The sequence below is a fragment of the Macrobrachium rosenbergii genome, chromosome 22, assembly GCF_040412425.1.
Source record: "Macrobrachium rosenbergii isolate ZJJX-2024 chromosome 22, ASM4041242v1, whole genome shotgun sequence".
Classification (NCBI taxonomy): domain Eukaryota; kingdom Metazoa; phylum Arthropoda; class Malacostraca; order Decapoda; family Palaemonidae; genus Macrobrachium; species Macrobrachium rosenbergii.
Genome location: NC_089762.1, coordinates 5,770,642 through 5,783,394, shown reverse-complemented (window position 1 = coordinate 5,783,394; position 12,753 = coordinate 5,770,642). Strand labels below are relative to the sequence as shown.

Below are 12,753 nucleotides of genomic sequence, written 5' to 3'. Positions count from 1 at the left end.
CAAGATATTTATGATGAAATAATGTTTTTATCTATATATATAAAATAGATATGGATGTGTGTGTGTGTGCGTGTTTATGTTCCAGCATAACACTGAAACGCATTGAGCAATTTCAACCAAACTTGGTATACATATGACTTACTATCTGGAAAAGAACATTGTGGGGGCAAGACATCACTAGCACCAAAGGGGGTGGGGGTGGGAAGGGCTTAACCTGAAACAGGGCTGGTTCTGCCCATAAACTTAGTAACTAAATAAATTCTACAGGGTTTATCACACCTCATTTCGATATACATATGACTTACTACCTGGAAAAGAATACTGTGGGGGTAAGACATCACTGGCACCAAAGGGGGTGGTGGTGGGAAGGGATTGACATGTAAAATTAACTGAAAACGACAGATATTAGTGTCTAATTCAAAGTTTTTAATGTCGCTTCCCTTGAAGTCCAAGTTCAGCCCCAACAGGAAGGGGGGCGGGGGTGAGATGGGGTGAAAAATAAAATATAAAAAATGACAGATATTAGTGTCTAATCCATAGTTTTCCAGGTCGCTGAGATGAATAGTGACACTCCCAATGCCCTTTAAGTCAAAGTTCAGCCCAGATAGGAATGGGGGGTGAGAGAGGGTGAAAAATAAAATGACAAAAATGTTGGGGAATGTAACTGAAGCATCTATCTTAACAGGACAGAGAGAGAGAGAGAGAGAGAGAGAGAGAGAGAGAGAGAGAGAGAGAGAGAGAGAGAGAGAGAGAGAGAGAGAGAGTGAGTTTATCGATTGTCATTCAGTTTTCCTGGGCAGCACCAGGTTGGTCAGCTAGTTGGAAATAACCTGTGCTTGAGTATTTATGAAGCCAGCTTCAGTTCTGAAATTTGAAAAAATCCAAAAACCAAAACAAACGCGTGGTGCCGCTGTCATATCTGCTCAACTAACTAATGGTGTGCTGATGAAAAAAAGTGCAGGACCACGGAGTGCCAGATTAAAGAGGTCGGACTGTGGATCACATAAAAACCACAACCTCTACATGAATGTACTCTTCATTTTCATGTATTATCAATATTCTTTCTCATAATGATTTTATGCAACTTCATCCTCCTCTACACTCTAAGGGAGGATTAGTTAATCTCTATATGTACTCTCTGAAAACTTAATCAGGTTAAGTAAAATCACGAGAAAATGTAGCAGTTATATATGCATTTTTGATGTACAAAAAGGATACCAAAGTTCAACTGGTAACATTATCCAGCATAAAATCCAAAATGGTCAAAGATTCCATACATTGCTCTTCTTTAACAGTGCCATTTTGGAAGTTACTTTCCCCTACTGGGCTTGAAGCTGATGCCTGAACTGTAGAAGCTGTTGACAATTCTACTTGAGATGAGTTGGCTACTTCCAAAGCAATGTCTCCCTGTGACTCACTCAATGGACAATGACTAGAATATGACAATGAACTAACACTGTGGCTTTCAATAACATTCAATGGCTCACCATTTACTGAAGAACTGACTGACAATACCTTTTGAGTGGGTGCAGGTAGTACACTGGTTTGAAGGACATGAATTTCATCCTTAGTACTCACACATGCCTCCGACACACCTGATGACTCTGTTTTGTCAAGTAACATACCATGCTCTAATAAAAAGCCAGAATGAAAATTATCAGTTATCACTGAAACTTCTTGTTCTTTTTCAGACTGTTCTGGATGGCTTTGCAATGTTTGGATTTCAGAAAGTTCTACCATGTCTGAAGATGTAATAAGAACAGAAAAATGCTCTTCACTTTCATCATTACTCAAGTCTTTCACCAAATTATGTGATGATTGAAACATAATCTTTTTATCACTCTTCATATTGCTTACCACTGCTAATTTTGAGTCCTGGTTAAACTTTTTCAGATCACTAACATCATGTTGTGCCTGGCTTGATATATTTGTTCTTTCCACACTGAAACCTTCCACCTCAACTGAGTCACAATTTCCAATTGCAGACAAATTTTCTGATTTAGATGTTACACATGACTGATAAGTTCTTGGACTAGGCACCTGTATACTATCTTTGCTAGGATATTCAATATTAGGGAGCTTTTTACAACTGCTAGGATGGTCAGTAAAAATAGCATTACTCTGTTTCAAAAGTCTGGGAATTCGTTTTGATAAAGAAGAATCATGTTTCATATTATGCTTCCTGAGTAAGTGATCACGTAACTTATCTGGGCGGGTAGTTCGAAAACTGCACTGAAGTTTCGATAACGATACGCAAGTAAGAAGGTTTGATGCCGGAGCATGAAGACGCATGTGTCGATGCATGTTCCTAGCATGAGCAAACGAGTGTCCACAGACCTCACACTGGTGAACTCGTGTCTGTAGAGGGGAAAAACAGAGGACTAATTTACTGCAGTGTCTGGGCAAATTATCGCTGAAAACTGTAGTGCACAGTGCATGATACATAAAAATAAGCAAATACATTACAAAAGAAATCTTTCAGATAATTTATAATTTCCCATTAAACTTCCCTACTTTGGAATTATAAACAGAGTCTTGCAATCTTGAAAGTAAAAATAATATACCTGGGGATTAACTTCAAAACTAAAAAGTAGTTCTAAAATTGTTAATCTCAAACTAAAAGAGAATTCTACTTAAATATCTGATTTTGTGATAAAAAAGCACTACAGGGTAAAAACAACTTGATATTATTTCACAAATTTCAATTAGCACCTTTTCAATGTGAAATTATGCATATGCACTACCAGATAAAAGCAGGTTATTTTGTTAAAAAACAAAATCATTCAAAAAATATTTTTTTACTTTCTTCTTTAACACAATCCCTCAGTTCCAGTGAACCTTGTATTTGTGAACACATACAATATCTAACAGCAAATGTGCAGATAATCTATGTGATTGCTAGCTGAAAGGGCCAGTCTTGCATAATTACAGACACTGACTTAGGGGCCATGATGAAGATATGAAATTGTGTAGGTCAATGCTTTTCTTCCTGCACTCATGAACTTGGCTTCACTTTGTTGACCATGAAGACAATTAAGAAGACTGCTGCCTGTATTAGACAACATATAGAGTTAATTTTCTGAATGGTAAACAGGTTTTGTTTAATCATTATTAAAAAAGTTGTGCATGGTTTCATAATACAGTATGAAGGATTCAGGAGCAGCTGCATTTTTGAACAGTGGAGCTGTGAGGCAATTCTTGAAGTACTGTAGTATCCTTCAACTATATATATATATATTATGTATTCTTGTAGTGGAAGGAAACCAGTTTGATGACTGGTTTTTTCTTCTGAAATGAAAAATACTGTTAGGAAAATAGACTCCCCTTCCAAACCAATCTGTTTATGAAAACACACAAGGATGTCCTAGTCTATTTTCATAAACAGATAGGTTTGGAAGGGGAGTATACTTTCCAGAGTGTATTTTTCATTTCAGAAAAAAAAACCAGTTGTCAAACTAGTTTCCTTCCACTACTCCAAGAACTGCCTCACAGCTCCACTGGTCACAACTGCAGCTCCTCCTGAATCCTTCATACTGTATTATGAAATCAGTTCAGATACTGAGGTGGTCTCCCAAACACTACCTTCATATCACTGATGGATCATGGAGTCACAACCAACTTCAAGGCCTAAAACTTATAGCCAGCCTTTGTGCAAGCAATTAATGCACTTGAATTATATCCTGAAATGATGCTGAAGGCTTTTGGAGGGGCCATGCAAAGAACTCGTTTAACGTACTTAGCTACTACTGAATGAATTAAATTTACACACCTGTAGTTGAAATGATTCAGAATCTATTCCAACCATGAAACAATACGTGCAAAATCTATGTAAGATGACATTAAAAAACATACAACAATAAAGCATGGTTAGAGTAAAAATGCTAAACAAATTAAGATGTCAACATTTTCCAGTATGTATCTTAGAATTTGTAGTCCTGAATTTTTGGAAGAGGAGTTTAAAATTACCAATAAAATAAGAGATTCATTATATTACCCTTGATATTTTTTAGAACTTTATAAAAATAAAGCAAAAGAGTCATATTATAATCCAACCAGTGTTAACAACGAACTTAAGAATATTCTCTGTTTATCATTTCATCCTAATTTCATTCCTGCAGTGCCCATTTTAAAAACTATTAACTTAGTATTAAAATATAATAATGTTTTGAGAAATAAACTAATTAAGAATAGCCCACCCAATTCAAACAATATTGTATATAGTATTCCTTGTAAAGAATGTAATAAGATTTATATTGGTCAAACATCAAAAGGGCTAAAAGTAAGAAGCTCCCAACACAAATATGCCATTTCAAGAGACTTATCAAATAATGGCATTGTGGATCATTGGCTTAAGGCAGGCCATGAGATGAACTGGTATAAGTCAACGGTCATCTACAAGGTCAATGACCATCGAAAAAGAAATCAGCTAGAGACTGTCTTCATCGAAGCTACTTCCACCAGGAATGTCAATCTCCACCCTGGATTATCCCTTGATCCTTTGTCCATGTCTTTTTGGTTTAAAGAACATGCTGCCCAGATTAACAAACTGTAACCCCGCCCCCACCTTCTGTTTTTCTATATAAACCTCTGTCAACTTCTTTTGTATTCAGTGTGAACCTGAAAACGTAGAATAAACTACGAAAGTACTTGTTCAAAGTCCCGGTTTTCACTCACCTTCCGACGTGGACTTAGTGATATTCTCAAGCACGCATTCCTTTGTGCTGTATTGCATATATATACAGTAAACCCGCTGTATTCGCATTCTTAAGATTCGCGGACTCACGCATTCGCAGGTTTCTCTATGGAACATATCTACCCATTATTTGCGGAAAATTCGCCCATTCGCGGTATTTTTCACTGAGAAATATTCTTTAATTACTGTATTTTCATATAATTTTCATGAATAAATGCACTTTTTGTGATAAAACTATTAAAATGCTCAGAGTAAGCATTTTTACAGGGTTTTCTTGTGTTAGACTATCAAAATGGGCAGTTCTAAGTGTTTTTAGAGGGTTTTAAGTATTCATGATTTTAGCTATTCACGGGGTGTGGGACACATCCCCACGAATACGGGGTTCACTGTACATATGTATATACATATATATATATATATATATATGTATGTATATATATACATATATATATATATATATATATATATATATATATATATATATATATATATATATATATATATATATATATATATATTAACTTTATCACATACACAATTGTTCTGTGCATTAGTAGAGTTACTAAAGGACCTCATTCAAACTGGATGGTATCTAATGGAGTTTTTATTAAAAGTTACAACCTTTCTTGGACAAACAGTCCACATTACGGAAACTTGATAATGTGGACTGTTTGTCCAAGAAAGCTTGTAACTTTTTTTAATAAAAACTCCATTAGATACCATCCAGTTTGAATGAGGTCCTTTAGTAATATATATATATATATATATATATATATATATATATATATATATATATATATATATATATATATATATATATATATATATATATATGTATATATATATATATATATATATATATATATATATATATATATATATATATATATATATATATATATATATATATATATATAAAAAGCATATATATGATATATTAAGATATTGTATATATATACATACATACATATATTTATATATATATACATATATATACATATATATATATATATATATATATATATATATATATATATGTATATATAAATATGTATATATATCCAAAAAAAAAGACAGAAGAATTTGAGATGTTAAGAGGGCATTGTGGCTATACTGAACTTCTAGAATTACACATGTATATATTTATATATATGTATATGCATATACTATATATATATATATATATATATATATATATATATATATATATATATATATATATATATATATATATAATGTATATATAAATATGTATATATAGTGAATCCCATAGGAAAAAGATATATATATATAAGTTCAGTACCAAGCGCTATATTATTGACGCTATACTGAACTTCTGCCTGTCTTGTTCCTGTGGGATTCACTTATACACTGAAGTCACGTGCATCTACTGTGATTTTTAAATATATATATATATATATATATATATATATATATATATATATATATATATATATATATATATATATATATATATATATATATATATATATATATATATTTAATATACATATACATATATATATATATATATATATATATATATATATATATATATATATATATATATATATATATATATATATATATATATATATATATATATATTTATGAGTCCAGCCCCGTGTCAGCCGTGAAATTCCATACTAACACGAATTTCTAGGTATAAAATGCTAGATATACCAGAGAAAAAAAGAGCTTTCAGGAATGCTGGGGTTACTACCCCAAGATCGAGCGTCTTCCACAATGGAGACGTCGGTATAACCAAGGGTGAGTGAAAGGATCACAACCACAGAGCCACACTCGATAGACATCCCCATGACAAAACCCCTCGGAAAGAGCAGTGGGCCGTTCCAGCCCCCACGCTCATCCGCCCGCCAGGCCGGCGACTCCAGCGCCATCTACACTCATTCCATTTTCTAGCACGTGATCTTCGTCACTCAGAATTTTGTGCTTTTGGTTTTTGAGTGTTTTCTGCCGTTCTCAGCATGTCTTCAAGCAGCTTTAACATCTCTAAGTTAAGTACCATCTTATTGCGGGATTTTTATGATAAGTGTGGCTGAATCAGTCCGTATTTTCATATTATATGGGATTGTTGTTATGACGCCACGGCGTCCCCCAGCCAGCCATGTCGACCGTGAGATTTACCCTTCCAGCTTATTCTGTTTGGGCTGTCTCCTTGTCGTTATATTACTTATCATTTTTCCCCCTGGATCTCATCCTGGCGGTGTTTCCTGGGCGGGTGTTTTATCGGTGTTTCGTTTTTGTATTACTGATCCTCATGTCGGGTTCCCTCTATAGGGTTCCCGTCATTTCCCGCTTAGGATTCTCCCTCCGGGATGGGTTCCCATGTTGGTCTTAACTTATTTACCATTATTATCATTTAGTTGTGCTGGTGCTGTACATATTTTGTTGCCTTGAATTCATACGGGGTAGCGTCAGCTCGATTGTCTGGCCGCTCCTCGGAGCTAGGCTATGCACCTCGCACAAGCACATTATTCTTGGGTTATGTATATTATGTATATTTGTGATGGTGATTTATTGGGTATTTGTTATGTGGGTCTCTCCCCTTGCCTTTCATGCCAGATAGGCTCGTATTTGCTTCCTTGACCTCCCGCCCTCCTCGTAGGTTAGGCGTGGGGTGGACCCTCAGGTTGAGGGAGTTTTTGTTGCTGTTTCTCCCATGGGCCGTTGTTTGGGTGGCAGAGTGAGACCCCTTTGTCCTCCCCCTTCTTCACGAAGGGGTAGAGTTCGTTGGGTGTGTCTCCTCTAGGCTGTTATAGCCTTACCCCCCCCTTTCTTTCGGCCCTGGTTGTACTACTTCGGCACAGAAATTTCTCTCCCTGTTATTTCCTCCCCACCCTTCCCTTGTCCTCCCCCGTTAGCTTTGCTATGCCTAGGCACGGGCGTTGACCTAGGCTATGACTAGGCGGAGTCGGCGTGTTGAGGCCTTGGTCGCTATCCCTTTCTCCTTGGGGGTAGGCTTGTTCTGCCATCGCTAGTATTATTTTACTTGGCGTGTATGCGTGATTGCAGTCGAGCCGGGTGAAGCATTTTCCCTTGTCTCCTGTTTTCGCCTGACTTAGCCTACCCTCATCCCTACCCCACCAACCCTCCCTCCCCTCCCCATCTCAGGCCAGCTCTTGCCTATTCTCGTGCGGGTGACGCTAGATGGCGTTTTCTCCGAGTTGGGGCTTTCCTGGTGGAGAGATTCGTTCCCTCCCAGAGCAAGTCCCCGGTAGCGCTGAGCTTGTTTTGATGTTTCGTTTACCTACTCTCCTAGGATTGAGCGGGTTTCGAACATTCTTTCTTTCGTTCTCGACCTCTCTCCATTTGATTTGCCTTAGTTGGGTTGATTGGCACCTACTCCGGCTTTTATTATACTTGGCCTTGCGATGACGGTTGCCTCACCCACCTATAGTTTCTCTGGCGGGGAGGTTCGGGCTCCGGGGGGAGGGATGCCTCCGGTCTCCGGATAACAATTCTTTCCTTGTTACCTACCCCGTTACCATCACTCGTATTTTATATATATATTTATCCGCTGGCGGAGCGAGCTTCTCACTCCGCCACTACACATATATTCATTAGTATTATATGTTTTCTTTTTACGTGTCCGGTGTTCTGCCCTGGGGTTCCGCCGTCTTTATTGCTGGCAGCCCTTGTGGTAGGGCCCTGTTGACTCAGCTCTCCCGTTCCGCCGGAGTATTCCGGTGACCGGGAGGTAGCTTGCCTACCACTCTGTTTAATTTATGGCTTGGTGGCCCCGTCTCTGACGAGGGGTTTTTCTCCCCGCCGGAGTCTTCCGGTAGTAGGTCGAAATACCCTGGCCTACCTGCTTTAGGTTGCTTAGAGTGGTAGGTTCATATACTTTTTTACACTTACAGACTGTTCGTTGTGAGGAGCCGGGGTGCACCGCTTCCCTCCAGCAACCCTATGGGCACGTGGTGTGCCGGACCCACGCTGGCTGTGCAGTCCGGCTGGACGACCTTATCGTTTGGCACCCCGATGGCTGTAAGGTCTGCTTCGCTTTGTGTGGTAGCATCCAGGACGAGTCGGTAAGATATCGCTTCCCGTTCCTTACGTCTTTTCAGTCTATTTAGTGCTTATATTGTATTCATGGCTTTTATATTTCAGTATCTTAGCCCTAATTGCCTGCTCTCTTCCAGGCGGACGAGTCCTCTAAGAAGACTTCCCTTGAGTCTCTCCGCGCCTGGGTGGCTGGGTTCGGAAGGAATGTACAGTCGGGGAAGCCTTACGTCCTTGACGCTAAATTGCGTGACTTGCTCTACCCCGGCGCCCAGGTTGCTGCTGCTGTTCCAGAGGAGTTGGCCACCCCCATCATCCAGCAGATCCGGGACGCGACCCAGCCACCCCAAGAGGATATCCTATACGCGGAGGTGTCGGAGGACGTTGCCGCCTTGGACTTGGACCTGGAACCTATGAACATGGAGCCGGACCAAGTGGTAGGTAGCGAGGTAAGTGAGGTTGCGGGGGCGGGCGACCTATTTGATTCCCCATCATCCTCTGCATCTTCCTTTTCAGGGTTTGGCAAGTCTTCCATCTTGGGTGACAGGGCTCCATCAGCTGTCCCCAAGTTGAAGCTGAAGACTTCATGGAAGGCGAAGGGCTTCAAGTCCTCGTCTTCCAGGAAAGCATCTCCTTTCCCCCCGTCGAAGGCTAAGGTCTCCGTACCTGTAGCCTCCGGGAGCAAACCTGGAACCTCGGGCAAAGGCGCGAGTAAGAGGGCACCAAGACCAAGCCCTCCTGGCCAGCCTGCCTTTGACCCTGAGGCGTTTGCGAACTCTCTTCTGGAGAGGTTCTCGGCGGAGGTCGAGTCGAAGCTCTCCAACATATCGGAGAAGCTTCATAGCCATGAAAACATACTGGCGGGTATGGCTCGCTCCGGCGGAGCCGACCCACAGTATGAGATCCTGGACACGGCTGATCTCCCTCCCTTCGATGTCGGGAACCCTTGGCGTTTTGCTCTTCGTGCCACGAAGACACCTTGCCGATTGAAGGTCTTGGCACGAGACGTTTGGAGGATTGGAGTTTTTCCCTCCCGATCTCCTGCCTCCTAGGCTTCGTTAGGCTGACGGAGGAAGCCTGGGTACGATCGGACAAGGTCCCTAGAGAGACAGTGATCTTTCCTAGGGACCAGGCTCAGTCTACTCTCCTGCGCACTCTTACGGAGTGGCAGGCAGAGAATACCAAGCTTACACCTTTCAAGGGCAACTACACTATGTTTGCCCTAGGTGATAAGTTGCCTACTCCCTGCATCAACAAAGTGGCTCTGGCTACGGCTCGAGCTTGCTTTGAAGGCAACCCTTTGCCTCAATTAAGGGAGACAGACTCCACATCCCTGGTATTCCCAGGAGGTGAGGAGTTTTGGAAAGACGCCCCGTCCACCTTTACTGTGGGAAAGCTGGATGCTCACTGCGCGTCTACACAATTTAGCGAGCAGCTTCCTAAGCTCCCGGAAGCCTTGCTAAAGGCAGAATTTGAGGCCCAGACTAGATTAGGCCGGTCCTTGAACTCCGTCTGCCTCACAGAAGCAACTGCCATCTCCTGTGCAGAAGAGCCCTTCTTCCAGGTTCTGGCTAAATCCCTGTTAGCAGGGTTTCAGTCAGACCTGTATGACTTTATGGTGGCTAAATTGGAGTGTAGGAAATTCATCTTTGCTGAGGCCACCATACGTCATGAGCCTAACAAGCTCATGAAGAGCTCTATCTGGGGCGCCAACCTTTTCCCAGATGAAGACGTAGCCAGTGTGCTGAGCGAGGCTACTAGAGCCAACCAGTCTTCGCTCTCGTTGGGGTATCTCCGCTTACAAGCGGAAGACCCCAGAATCTGGCGGCTCCCAGACCAAGTCTGGTAAACGTTTCAGGTGACATAAGAGACCTCACCACCAGACGGTTGTCCAAGCTGTCCCGGTCTCGGCAGTGGCCCAGCCCTCCACCTCTAAGGCTCATCCCCAACAGTACGTGCTGGTCCAACCAGCCCCAATCCCTTTGCTGCACCTCGTGACGCCTCCTCACCGGCGCATAATCCCACCTATGAGGGCCGTGGGTTCTTTCACGGCCTTAATAGGAGTGCAAGGGGGGGAAGAGGTCGGGCCCCTTACAGAGGCAAATCTAACACTGCCCCAAGAGGAAAACCTGGACGTGGTAGAGGAAACAAACCCGCTTCCTCCCACTGAGACCAGTCAGGTAGGTGGTCGTCTTTACTGGTTCAGAGACCAGTGGTCCTTCAGTCCTTGGGCACACAGCATTGTGTCCAAAGGACCCGCCTCCCCTGATCAGGTTTTACCAGCCACCCTCCAGAGTCCTACAGGACTATGTGGTGGAACTGCTCAACAAGCGAGCAATAACGAAAGTAAGGCACCTCAAATTTCAAGGCAGGTTGTTCACTGTCCCAAAGAAAGACTCCGGTCAGCAAAGAGTGATTCTGGATCTGTCGCGTCTAAATCTTTATATAAAATGCGACAAATTTCGCATGCTTACGGTAGCGCAGGTACGGACTCTACTTCCGCGTGGAGCCGTCACCACCTCTATCGATCTTTCAGACGCTTACTATCACGTCCCGGTTGCGCGGAACTTCTCTCCGTTCCTGGGTTTCAGACTCGGGAAACAAGCCTACTCCTTCAGGGTCATGCCTTTCGGTCTCAATATAGCCCCCAGGATATTTACAAAGCTGGCGGAAACGGTAGTACAGCAGCTCCATTCCCGAGGGATCTCCCTAGCAGCGTACCTGGACGATTGGATAATTTGGGCCCCAACAGTCCTAGAGTGCCGGAAGGCCACGGCCATGGTCATCGAATTCCTGGAGTCGTTAGGCTTCCAGCTGAACAGAGAGAAGTCCCGCTTGACTCCGGAGTCCCGGTTCCAGTGGCTGGGCCTCCAGTGGGATCTGTCCTCGTACACGTTATCCCTTCCGCCGTCCAAGCGGAAGGAGATAGCTTCCCTTACCAGGAAATTTCTGAGGGACAAAGCAGCATCCCACCGGTCCCAAGAGAGAATCCTCGGCTCCCTTCAATTTGCCTCAGTGACGGACCTGCTCTTAAAAGCAAAATTAAAAGACATAAACAGAGTGTGGCGGAGTCGAGCCAATGTCAGGCTCAGAGACAAGGTCTCCTCCATCCCACGAATTTTAAAGGCGAGACTGCAACCTTGGTCCACAGTCAGCGGCCTGTCCAAGACAGTCCCGCTTCAGTTCCCTCCTCCGCACTGGGGTTCACACAGACGCCTCATTAGCGGCTGGGGAGGGTATTCGCCAAATCAAAAGTACAAGGAACATGGTCTACAATGTTTCAACGGTTCCATATAAACACCTTGGAAGCTATGGCGGTATTTCTAACCTTAAAGAAAATCCGCCCCCCCAAGCCGGATTCACATCAGGCTGGTGTTGGACAGCGCCGTGGTAGTTCATTGCATCAACAGGGGCGGGCTCCAAATCAGGTCGCGTAAACCAGGTGATGGTAGCTATTTTCTCCCTGGCGAACAAGCACAGCTGGCATCTGTCAGCCACCCACCTAGCGGGAGTCTGGAACGTGGTGGCGGATTCCCTGTCCAGAACCACTCCGTTAGAGACGGAGTGGTCTCTGGACGGAGGGTCTTTCAATTGGATTTGCCGCTGGGTTCCGGGACTCCAAGTGGATCTGTTCGCGACGGAGAGCAACTACAAGCTTCCCTGTTATGTGGCCCCGAACCTGGACCCTCAGGCTTATGCCAAGGACGCAATGACCATAGACTGGAACAATTGGGAGAAGATCTACTTATTTCCCCCAATAAACATGTTGTTGAAAGTACTGCACAAACTCAGGTCATTCAAAGGTCAACTGGCTCTGATAGCCCCTTATTGGCCAAAGAGCAACTGGTTCCCTCTGCTTCAGGAACTCAAGTTGCGAAGTCATCGGATTCCCAATCCCAGATTGACCCAAGTAGTACAAACCAAGACTGTGTCAGCTTCCTTAAAAATTCAGAATGCCCTAGTTTTATGGACTTTGTAAAGTTCGCTGCTCAAAAGGGAGCAAACATTGACCCCGTTAACACTCTGTTTTTAGA

The 12,753-nt window shown here is 42.5% G+C and overlaps 1 protein-coding gene across 1 annotated transcript in view; it reads right to left on the bottom strand.

The window, feature by feature from the left end:
* Positions 1 to 1,172: 1,172 nt before the first annotated feature.
* LOC136850561 (myoneurin-like) overlaps positions 1,173 to 12,753 on the bottom strand; it is a 98,499-nt gene continuing 86,918 nt past the window's right edge. Inside the window, exon 7 of the mRNA XM_067124187.1 lies at positions 1,173 to 2,358. Coding sequence (XP_066980288.1) covers positions 1,225 to 2,358 — 1,134 coding nt within the window. The 3' untranslated portion in view covers positions 1,173 to 1,224. The remainder of the gene's footprint in view (positions 2,359 to 12,753) is intronic.